We start from the raw sequence: 12,420 nt of genomic DNA on the forward strand, positions 1-12,420 counted from the left end.
CCTACAGAAATCTTTCAATAATTCACATTGCTGATACTGTTCTTCATAAAATTTAACTACCTGTTCTTGCACAGATAAAATTTTGGCTATCATCTATCCCTCCAATAGCTAATGCACTTTAGAATGATATGGAACATCCACACCAAATACCTCATCTTTCAACCTTAGCTTGTTATTAAACTGACAAACTGAGGAAGTCATGTTGCATTTGCACAAACATACTTAACAATAACTTGTTGCAAAATGTCACTTTAAATAGTAACTTTAGGCAGAGATTTTGCTGATGAAAGATACAATGAAAAAAATGAGAGCATGTGGACCTGTTAATACTTTTTTTTTTTTTTTTTTTTTTGCAGTTTTTGGCCAGGGCCGGGTTTGAGCCCACCACCTCCACTATATGGGGCAGCCGCCCTACTCCTTTGAGCCACAGGTGCCACCCTGTTAATTTTAGGATTGTAATTTAGGATCTGTGCAGTAAACCCTTCATGTTTTCTGTACATATACTCACGATGTTTACCAGATTCAGGCCAACTTCACAACATATATCTTGGAATCTATTGAAGATATTTATTCCTCATGTTCTGTTCACAAAAGCACCCAAAGTGAGTAATGCTTTGTAGCAAAGAAAATCTTCTGTTATGACAAGAATGACATATAAAACCTTCACAAAGTCAGTAGTATCAGTTCATTCATCCAAAGCAACTGAATAATATATATTTTCCTTTTGAAGTGTTGTGTGAAGTCGTTCTGTTAAGTTGAAGGTTATGGTTCTCCTTAAAAGAGGAGAACTTTGAAATATTACTGGGGTCTAAGCATCTTACAACTTTAACAGTGCATTTCCTCACAATTTTTTCTTTCTTTCTTTCTTTATTTTTTTTTTTTGAGACAGAGTCTTACTATGTTGCGCTTGGTAGAGTGCTGTGGCATCACAGTTCACAGCAACCTCCAACTTTTGGCTAAGGCAATTCTCTTGCCTTAGCCTCCCAAGTAGCTGGGACTACAGGCACCCACACAACGCCCAGCTATTTTTTGATTGCAGCTGTCACTGTTGTTTAGCAGGCCCCGGCCGGGTTCAAACTCACCAGCTTCAGTGTATGTGCCTGTGCCCTAACCGCTGAGCTATGGGCGCTGAGCCATGATTTTGGTATGAGAATATTAATAGTGGCCTGGTTCATTTCCAGTTTTGCAAGTGTTCTCATTGATTTTATGTGAGAGGCTTTTCAGATTTGTACTCAGCTGTTACCACTGACATCCTCGCATGTTTTTGTTTTTTTTTTTTTTGAGTCTCACTTTGTTGCCCTTAGTAGAATGTGTGGCTTCATAGCTCACAACAACCTCAAACTCTTGGGCTCAAGTGATCCCCTTGCCTCAGCCTCCCAAGTACTAGGATTACAAGTGCCCGCCACAATGCTTGGCTATTTTTTTAAGAAAGTGTCTTGCTCTTGCTCAGGCTGGTCTCGAACTCATGAGCTCAGGCAATCTACCTGCCTTGGCCTCCCAGAGTAGGTCAAAATTTAATGTGTAGTCTGGGTGCAGTGGCTCACACCTGTAATCCTAGCACTCTGGGAGGCCACCTCTCATGCATTTTTATTTATTTTTTTATTGTGTCTTTATTCCTTTTATTAATTTGGACTAAAATAATTCATATAATCATGACCCAAGTTATTAAATGGCTGTACTTGAGAGATTTTTTTAAATATTTTGAATTATCTTTTTAATATTTTTTTATTAAGTCATATACATACAGATCATGTATACATTAATGCATTTATAGGGTACAATGTGCTGATTTTATGTACAATTTGGAATGCTTAGATCCAATTAGTTAATATAGGCTTAACTTCATTTACTTAATTATTGTGTTAAGACATTTATATTCTATACTTAGTAGATATGACATGTATCCTTGCAATAAGCTCCATAGGTGTGGTCCCACTGTTTACCCTCTCTCCATCAAACCTCCTCCATCCCCTCCCATCCCCCTCCTCTTCCCTACTATATCCTGGGCTATCGTGATTTATCTTTCATATGAAAGTGTGAGTGATTATAAATTGGTTTCATAAAAGTACTGAGTACCTTGGATAATTTTTCTTCCATTCTTGAGATACTTTACTAATCTCATGCTTTCTTTTTTTTTTTTTAGAGACAGAGTCTCACTTTGTCACCTTCAGTAGAGTGCCATGGTGTCACACAGCTCACAGCAACCTCCAGCTCTTGGGCTTAAGCAATTCTCTTGCCTCAGTCTCCTGAGTAGCAGGGACTATATGTGCCCACCACAACACCCAGCTATTTTTTGTTGCAGTTGCCATTGTTGTTTACCTGGACTGGGCCACGTTCGAACCCACCAGCCTCGGTGTTATGTGGCTGGTGCCCTACTCACTGAGCTACGGGTGCCACGCCAGAACTTCAGATTCTTTAAGGAAAAGAAATAGCTGCTGATAGCAAACTGGACCAGACTCTAAATGAAGCCCTCCAGAAACTTTGTACCTGCCCGGGCTCCTAATCCCTGCCTCACTGGGCCCATGCCTGCTTGTCCCTGCACTCTGTCTGTGCAATCTCCTCTAAGTCTAGTGGGAGTGCATCATGTTGCATTGAAACTTTTTGGTGTGGGATGCCTATGCCAGGGTTTCTGGCATGGAAGGACTTTCTTCTGTGCCAGCAGTATATTTACGGACTAGAAATAGCCACAAAGAGGCAGGCCAGACATACATGGGAAAGAAGCCCAAAGCCTTCAGCTTTATTGCACAGGAAGTTGTAAGTTAACGGCAGTTGGCATAAATCAAGCCCTTTCTACTTGTAAGTGCATAAGGTGTATGAATTTTATAGGTTTTTATAGACCTGGCCTTGGTCAAATACTTAGTAAGAACTTCTTGGCCTTCTGGTTGTTTGCGGAAGTCCCTCTACCTCTGCCCCCTATTTGATGCACACATAACTTTCCTTCACACCACGGGTCATACTTCACAATTTGCGTCATGATGCAGACAAGGCACAAGACCTGAGAAATGATGGATTGGATTTCAGCAGCTGAAACTGTCTCAATGCTTCATACCAGAGCAGCTCATTAGGTTTGAAGTACAATCTATTGGTTTATGTATTGGGTAACAGCCTGGGGTCAACAAACTATGACACCATCTGGCCTACTATTGAATGGCCTATAAGCTCAGAATAATTTTAGCATTTTTAAAGAGTTAGGGGCAAAGACAAAGAATATACGAGAGAGACCCTATGTGGCTAGTAAAGCCTAGCGGATTTACTATCTGGCTCTTTACAGGAAATAGTCTCCCTACCCTTGGGGAATGAGATCATGGATTTAAACCACCAGTGATATTCCAGGACAGTCAAAACCCACAAGATGATAGAACCAAAGGGGACGAAGACACTTGAAGTATCATTCCTTTACTTTAATGCTCCAGGCATATTAAACATTCATAAAATAGTCTTATTTCAGAAGTCATTTCCTCTTCAGTACAGACTCTGTATCCAGGATCAGAGACATGTATATCATTGAATTTTCTCTACAGTACCCACATGCTACACAGAACCCACTCTGCTGCCCTGTCTTTAGGAGAGTCCCTCACCATACCCACAGGTCTGGATTATTCCCTCTACTTGACACAATCCTTACTGTAATGAAACGTGCTTTGTAGCATCACTGCCACATGCTGGTTCTGTCCATCCCAGTCATCCCCAGCAGTCCCAGATATTCCACATATGTAATAACCATCCTGCAGAGCTAGTGAAACATCACGTCAGCTGAGAAGTATGCCAGCACCTGCTCCCCGTAAATCATACGGCACTGAGGCACTTAAATGTCCTTGGTAAAACAGATTTATAATTATGGTAGGAACTATGTGTGAGGGAAGGGGCTTTTCTCTCAATAATTAATTAATAGATTTAACACACATTTAGCAGATTTAAAATTTCATGTCCATTTACCCTTGCTGTGAACATTTCATAAATTATTTATGTAAATGAAAGGACGTCTCTGAGTCACCAGATACTGCGATGAGAAGCAAACAGAGAATCTGCTTAGATCACACTTGCTCATTCCATGAATACGTATACCAACATCTGGTCATTTATAAAGAGATGACTGTGTTAACAGAAAGGATGGTTTAAAAGCCATAAGCCTTATGCAATTCTTCCAAGGTAATACTGTCTTCCTTCCTTCTCAAGCAGTGGTTCAAGGCATCTTAAGACATATTGCTGTCTGAGGTTCTGATTTAACTGGCCAGTGGTGGAGGAAGTGGGGAAGTGTGGGCACCAACATTTTTCAAAGCTTCACAAGTGATTCCAGCATGTAGTCGGCATTGAGAACCTTGGTATTAAAGGCTCTTGAGTCTTCTCGCTCTCATTTGTCCTCACTAAAAGCCCTTGAGGTAGTCCCTGGGTCAGACAACAATCTCTTTCATAAGCTAAGAAACTAAGGCACAGAGAGGTTAAGGGGCTCATCTGATACACATACTGTGCAGTCAAATGACAGAGCTGAGATTGGAATCGACATTTCCAAGTAAATAATGCTTCCTCCCCCAGCAGCTGGCAGCACCTACATATACTAAAAGCGTGAAGCCTGGCAGGAACCAGGCATGACCTTCTGTGCCAAGGAAACCATGGAAGGTATAGAAGAGCTCTGAGCCAACAGTCCCACCTAATCAGAAATAAATGTGTAAAGCTGGATGCAGTGGCCCATGCCTATAGTTCCAGCTACTTGGGAGGTTGGGGTTGGAGGACTGCTTGAGTCCAGGCGCTCAGGGCTGCAGTGAGATATGAGCTTAACTATGAATAGTCACTGCATTCCAGCCTGCGTGACAAAGCAAGTCCCCATCTCTTAAAAAAATAGAAATAAAAAAATAAAAAATTTAAAATTTTTTTTAAAAAGAAGTGCATAAAATAGATACTTATTTGAAGTCACATGAGAATGAAATACAACTTTTTCTAATTTTTTTAAAGTCTTACTTCCCTCACACATATGTTACTGATTTAGATTTCTTAGAAAAATCCAACAAGATTCACAGGTTTCCTAACAACTGAATTCTTAGCTCTGTCACTGGAAAGGCCAGAAAACTTTTGACTGTCCCTATAATTTGGGTCCAAAAGATAATTACACATCTGTGTAATTAGCATATGACATCATTACAAAAACTTTCATTCATTTCCTGTTACCAGCCCACTTAACTTGACAAGGACCCAGTATTCCATCCTTTCTAAATGGGTGTGCATCTTCTCAGGATCTGATCAGACCTCATTCCTTTCTCAGAAGTTTCCAAGTACTAATCTATCACTGCACTGGGCCTCTAGGATTCACTATTACCAATGACTTTTACTTTGCTCTACATGCAAACTTTTATAATTTGTATGCTGGGTAACCACCAGCAATTTTATTTTGTAATTCCAAATTCCCACAAGAGCCAATGCAATTGGGCCCATCTTCACTTAACCTAATGTAACATGCTCACATCCAATCACCTCTTGCTGTGTGCACTTATTAAATAATTCCTATCATTATCCCTTTTCTCACTGTAAGCTCTTCTATCTCATCATGTTCAAGGTGCTGCATTTTCTTCTGTTTTGTTAAAGTCTCATCTGACTGCAGAAATGTTTTCTAGGCCAAGTAGAAATGAATAATGGAGCACACATATGCATGAAGAAAGAACATGCCGTGTTCTGGGGCGGAGTGCAGTGTTCAATGGGTCTGCTGTGGTTTTCAGGACATTAGAAGAAAGGCCTGTTAACTCAGTTCACATTGAACACAAATGACATCGTGTTCTTCCCATTGCTAGTACTGTGGCCTCCTGGAAAGCCTGTAAAGTTTTATTAGCCCATCTAGTACATAGAAACCACATGTAACACCACATATCTGTTAGAACTCACAAAACACTGCGTGGAGCTCTGAAACCATTTCTCTCCCACTGTAGAAGACTTTCCCATTTAGGCAGGACATAGTCTCCTGGTGCCTGCAGGTGCAGGTAGGCATAGAACCCTTCCTGGAACAAAACCTCCACCCCTGCTGAAGGAGCACAGGAGAACAAAAGGAGGGGGGGCAGCTACTTGTGTCTGGGGCAGGGCCAGCTGAAGGTGGGGAATAGAGAGTGGAATTCTACTTTCTCCTGACTCCTAGAAAGGTTTTTTGACAAAGATCTAAAAAAGAGTCAAGGGATATTTGCAAAGCTGCATTTAGAATTCTGGTTAAAACAAAGATAATTGAAAATCCTCTTATTTTCAAAGACCCACCACACCCAACCTATTTAAGCAAAGCAAGGTATGTTTTTTCTCTCTCATGCTTATATGATGCTTACAGGTTCAGAGCAGACTTGCCACTTTGTTTCTAAAACATGCAGAGAGCAGACCTAGAGCAGCAGTTTGCTATCTGGGGCCTGACCTACAGGAACCCTGACGGGCGACTGACCAAACACCATCAGGAAGGTGATGAGGAAAATCGCCTTTGCCAAGAGGCTGGCGCACAGCACGAAACTATGGACTGTTGGTGCATGCTTGTCCAGAGTTTAGGGGGCAGGATGTCATGAGAGGATGAGCGGGGAACACGTGGGTGACCTCCAAGATGCTTTGACGTCCACTCCACGTCCCAGAACAGCAGGGCTGCAGCGGGTATGGAGTTAAGGCACTAGGGCTATAGCAGGTGGGGGCACAGACCAGAGGTCCTGGAGGCCCACTGCCCCCAGAGACAGGGGAGGGTTCTCTGCTCACAAGGCTGCCTTTGAGTACCAAGATTGTTTTAAAGGATGAGAACATAAAACAACCAAACCCCTGGCTGTCTCCCTTTAGGAGAATATTTTGCTCATCCTTCAGAGACATCTGCTTCAGTTTTCAAAAGTCTCGGCAGCATTGTTGAGAGCTCCACCTGGACCACTCCCCTAGCAACCTGCTTTGGGGGAGTCACCTTGTCCGCTCACATGCTCTCTTCCATCCCATCTTTTTGAGTTGTCTTTCTTCCCCCTCGCTTTGGCTTGGTAATGAACAATCCGGCCATCTCACCAGCCCCTGGCGCAGGACCCTCAGCTTTTTCCAAGGCAGCTCTGGGCATCACAGTTTGATGAAGGAGGCCGGTGGGGTCTGCGGCGCTTCCACATCTGGGGGTGGGAAGACACTGGATATGGCTATGTCCACGATGCCCTGGCACAGTTCTGCATAAAGCTTCCTGAAATTGTTTTTAAAAATGTCATTGAGGATGTTCATCAAGGTGCATGCAAAAAAAACCCCCAAAACTCTAAGTTTTGTTTTTTTTTCTTTTTAACCAGGATCCTAGAAATTTCTTCTTATGACCACATTTATAAACTAGCTGCCGCTGTACATATAAATAGTGCAGAAGGCATGGCATGAAGATAAAGCATTCCTTCAACAAATAAATTTATAGCAGAACAAGACGACAACTGCTGCTTTGACTGGTAGAGAAGAAAGGCAATTTCAAGAGTGTCTAAGAGCCATCTCGCCTGTCTGTGATGAGGGAAATCGCACACACACTCACACCCCCTTTCGATGAGTTAATCTGATGGCAACTAGTGCAATAAAGGAAACTACTAAGCCTCTGGCTAGAGAAAATCAGAGATGGGATTGTTCAGGGAAGGTTTTCTGAAATGTCATTTTGGTAAAGAAGGAACCAGCCACAGTGAGCATGGTGGTGATGGTGGTGGGGACTCCACACAGAGGCGACAGCAGGCACAAAGGCTCCAGGTAGATACGAGGAATCCAAGGAAATGGCAGCCCAGGGTGAAGGTGGAGAGGCAGGCAGGCAGTGGCCTTGCAGGTGGAGGGAGAAGTCTGGTTTCTGTCCAAGGTATGATGGTAAGCGTGGAGAACAGGTGTCTGTTTTCTATTTTATCACACTGGCTACTCTGGGAGGATGGATTTTATCAGATGTAGAAATCTCAGTTCTGAGGCTCTTTGTAAAATTCTCAGCCATGGTGGAAGATGACCTGTGCCAGGGCAGCAGCAGTGGGAATGGAGGGCAGGGCAGAGGGCAGAAGGGCAGTGTTGTGGAATCTGACTGATTCCTCAAGTCCCCTGGACAGGACTTGAGGGAAAGGTGATTGGGGAGGCAAGACTTCTTAAAGTTGGGCTTATGCTCTGAGGGCAGGGTGATGGACTCATGGAGATGGGAAGTCTGGGAGTGGGTAGGGGACTTTGTTGGACATCCAGATGTCACGGCAGAGAGGGCAGTGCAGTTGCTCAACTGCCTCTCTAGGCTGTGAAGTAAGCTGGTGGTTTTAAAATCATGAAGTTGAATGAGATCATATAGAGAGAGCATAGAGCAGGGAGAGGAGACGACACCCAGAGCTGGGGCCTGATACCTGATGAGGACATGAGCCCAGCTTGCCCACACCTCCCTCAGCAAGCACAAAGCATGCCTGAAGCCACCACAGGACAGCATCTCAGCACAGGGTGGTCAGCTGCCTGGAATGCTGTTGACGGTTCTGGGAAAGTGAGAACAGAAATGGGCTACTGGACTTGGCAATGTGGACTTGGTTGGGAACCTTCTAAGAACTACTTCTGTGGGGTGGTCAGGATGGAAGCCAGCCTGCCATGGACCAGGGCATGGATGGAAACAGAGGAAGAGAAGATGACTCGGGCAGAGGTTGCTTTCCAGAAACATGACTGTGAGAGGAGTGGGGAAAAGGCCAGAACACTGGAGCAGGATGTGGCATCAGGGAGAATTTTTATTTTAATAGCTGGTAAAATCTGCTGGGTGTGCATAAGCAGCATAGAGGGAGAAAGGTGACCGTGTAAACAGGGGGGAAGGTGTAGCCCAGAGCACCACGGTGGTACAGAGCTGTGACAGAAAGGACAGCGGTTGCCGAGACTGGGCACACCACCGTCGATTTGGTGAGGCAAGACAAAGCCCTGTCTGCCTCCACTCTTAGCCTCCCTAACTCACATGCCACCTTCAGCTCTCAGTGCCAAGCATCACTTCCCAGTGGGAAGCCTTTTGCTGGGTTATGTTACCTTTCAACATCCTTTGCTCTGTATTAAAGCACCTGTCCCAGTTTGTAATCACTGTCTGGTCCCTTGTCTTGCCCACATTCTCTCTCCACTGAGGGCAGGGTCTGTGTCTTTCTTTGTTCCCCACTGGGAACCCATGGCCTGGGACATGACTTGGCTAACTGCCAGCTGCAGGGACTGACAAATGAGATGGAATCACACCTGTCACAGCCATCAGGCCAGGGGCAAAGGCCCAGCTCCTAACCTAAGAACAACTTGTGTGTATAGGACAGTCCTTGCAGGTATAGAACTTTCTCCTAAGTCTTTTGTGTTTTTTTGAGACAGAATCTCACTCTGTTGTCCAGGCTACAGTGCTGTCAGCCTAGCTCACAGCAACCTCAAACTCCTGGGTTCAAGTGATCTTCCTGCATCGGCATCCCGAGTAGCTGGGACTACAGGTGCCTATTTTTCTATTTTTAGTAGAGATATGGTCTTGCTCTTGCTCAAGCTATCTCCGAAACCTTTGAAAAGTCACCTGAAATTCTCAAATTTCTCCAAGAGGTAGACGGGAACCATGAAAGGGTCTTGGCATGATGAAAGTAGATCTTCAGAAGAATGAAGAGCATAAGAGGATTGAGTCCAAATGACTTTCTGTTATACTTAGGGCCTTTCAAGAAAGGTCCGACTTACCTTCTCACCTTCATCTTTCATAACATCACCCAGCCAAGCTTCTCCCCAGGAGGGCAGACACTCCCTAGAGGCAGGTCTTCAGGGATCTTTATTCTTCTGTACATCTCCCAGATGTGCACAGAGCAAGGTCCTAGTGGGTGCCATGCCCCTTTCTGAAGGCTCTCCCCACCTCCCTTTGGTGCATCTGAACCCTCTTCCCTGGCATCCCAGCTCCAGTCTATGATGCCTCTTAGACTCCTTCCTGACCAGGAGCCCCTAATCTTCTTTCTTCCCCATTCACAGCACCCTGCTCACTTAACTTGTCACACAAGATGGTCTCTCTGGCAGTTATTAGCTTTGTCTGAAACTCCTGCAACACCTACCATCCACCGGAGCATGGGCCAACTGCTCAAAACACAGAGGGAAAATGGAAAGAAAATGACTCAGCAAAGCCCCCTTGCCAGACGGCATCTCTCCAGGGTCTCCTATCACCGTGTCATGCTTTCTGACAGAGGCCTGTACCCTTCAAGAATGGGTGCTCCCCACCTTACCAAGACATGTTTCCAACTGCAGAACTAACTTCCCGCGTGTTAAAACGCAATGGCATTCGCGCTTACTGAGCACAAGCAGGGGCGCCGTTGACCTCAATGAGCCAGACCTTCAGCTCCTCATCCACCATAAAGTCGAAGCCGAAGAGCTGGAAGCTCTGATAAGGGAGGTGCTTGGTGCTGATGGCAGGCTCCACGCTCAGGAGGCAGCTTCTGTGGGACAGGAGAGGAGAACGTGCTGAGAAGGGGGTGGTCGAGGGAGAAGGAATACATGAAATGTGCCTGGATGATTTTATATCAAATGTGTCTAAAAATCAGCTTTGACTTCATTCTCTCCTCTTTTGATTTAGTACTAATAAATTATCTACAAGAATGCTACTTATCTAAAATTTGTTAGAAAATTCTACAACCCCTTGTGTTCTTCCAGGCAAAGGCTGCTTTTCCCGGCCTCAAGAAGCAGCAGAACACTGAGTGGCATGGGCTCTGTAAATGAAATTCCTCTAACAGGTGAGTGGCTGCTATGTTTGTTTAGAATAAATAAAACATTTCCATGTATTCATGCCACGTAACAAAAAGACTATCATTTAGTAAAGAGCAAAATTTGCAAAAAGATTGGTGGCCTCATTAATGCCTTTCACTAGCCCAAGTTCTAATGCCAAATTATTGCTGATTAAAAGACTTAAGAGCTATACATGTTGGGCAGAGCCTGTGGCTCAGTGGGTAGGGCTCTGGCGCCATATACCGAGGGTGACGGGTTCAAACCCGGCCCTTGCCAGCTAAAACAGCAGTGGCAACTGTAACAAAAATAGCTGGGCGTTGTGGCAGGCACGTGTAGTCCCAACAACTTGGGAGACTGAGGCAAGAGAATCACTCTAGCCCAAGAGCTGGAGGTTGCTGTGAGCTGTGATACCACAGCACTCAACCGAGGGTGACAAAGTGAGACTTTATCTCAAAAAACAAAAAACAAACAAACAAAAAAAGAGCTATACATGTTGAAATAAATATGGAAATATAGAATAGAATTACAATTAGCATAAACTACTATTTGAAAAATTAGGTGGTTTTGGTGACACAGAGAAAAGGCTGCAAGTGAATTTCTGAAGCATAACAAAGAAGTTCATGAAGATGGTTTGAGGTCAGGCTGGAATCTCAGGCAAGTTTTCTTAACCTCTTTAACTCAAAATTTGATTTCTTTACCTATAAAGTAAAAATAGTATCTACTCCTATTGCTGAGATTGGTCAATTAGGTAATTACAACAGTTCTTGGCATAACTCCTGGCACCAAAGAAGCATTTAATAGATGCTGCTCTTATGAAAAAGCATATTTCATTAATTATGATCACCACTGGTCAGACACAGTGGCTCAGACCTATAATCCTAGTACTCTAGAGGCTGAAGCAGGTGGATCACCTGAGCTGAAGAGTTGAGACCATCCTGAGCAAAGAGCACCCTACCTCTACTAAAAATAGAAAACTAGCTGGGCACTGTGGCAGGTGCCTGTAGGTTCAGCTACTCAGGAGGCTGAGGCAAGAGAATTGCTTGAGCCCAAGAGTTGGAGGTTGCTGGTGTCTGTAGTCCTAGCTACTTGCCAAGGCACTCTACATAGGGCACAGAGAGAGACTGTTGCAAAAAAAAAAAAAAGAAAAAAAAATCATCACAACCATAAATCTCTTATTTATGAATAATAAATACCTGTTCTCTAGAACAAACATTCCAGAAAGCCTATGCCATTTCTGTCTTATGGAAGATCTTCCTTGATTATTTTCCTCAAATGAATACTGAGGCAAAATATTTATCTTAGTAAATAAAATGTGTTAATGATGACTCTAGGATAACCAGAGGTAACTCTCCTTCTACACAGATATATAGTCAGAAGAAAAAAGATGCAGGGTACTGTCTTTCCCATGACTAACTACTAACTCTAAGGTGTAACCCTACGTGCAGGTTTTCACTCATGACTTTTAAAAAGAACTAAGAGATCTGTGAACTTGGGGCCAGGGTCTTGCTCTCCTAGCCCTCCTTCCTTCCCACCCCTTTCCACCAACCACGAACTTCTATCTCTTTTTATTTTTTCCCCAAAAGAAAATTATTTTTATAGATATGTTTAAACCTTTAAAAATAATTTTGGATAGATAAGCCATTTAAGAACTAATTATAATAATCTCTTTTTTCATTCACCCTTAACCTGCATTCACAAGTCACATGTCACATTAAAAAAAAAAACTTTATTCTAAGAAAAAATACCCTTAACTTTTTTTTTTTTTTTTTT

At 43.5% G+C, this 12,420-nt stretch overlaps 1 protein-coding gene across 1 annotated transcript in view; it reads right to left on the bottom strand.

Annotated features, from left to right (window-relative positions):
* Positions 1–4,858: 4,858 nt before the first annotated feature.
* Positions 4,859–12,420, bottom strand: part of TTL (tubulin tyrosine ligase) — a 31,908-nt gene continuing 24,346 nt past the window's right edge. Inside the window, exons 6-7 of the mRNA XM_003799251.3 lie at positions 10,221–10,364; positions 4,859–7,156 (exon numbers count right to left, since the gene is read on the bottom strand). Of these exons, the coding sequence (XP_003799299.1) occupies positions 7,042–7,156; positions 10,221–10,364 (259 nt within the window). The 3' untranslated portion in view covers positions 4,859–7,041. The remainder of the gene's footprint in view (positions 7,157–10,220; positions 10,365–12,420) is intronic.

The sequence above is a fragment of the Otolemur garnettii genome, unplaced genomic scaffold (genome assembly GCF_000181295.1).
Source record: "Otolemur garnettii isolate 467f Iridium unplaced genomic scaffold, OtoGar3 scaffold00148, whole genome shotgun sequence".
Lineage (NCBI taxonomy): Eukaryota > Metazoa > Chordata > Mammalia > Primates > Galagidae > Otolemur > Otolemur garnettii.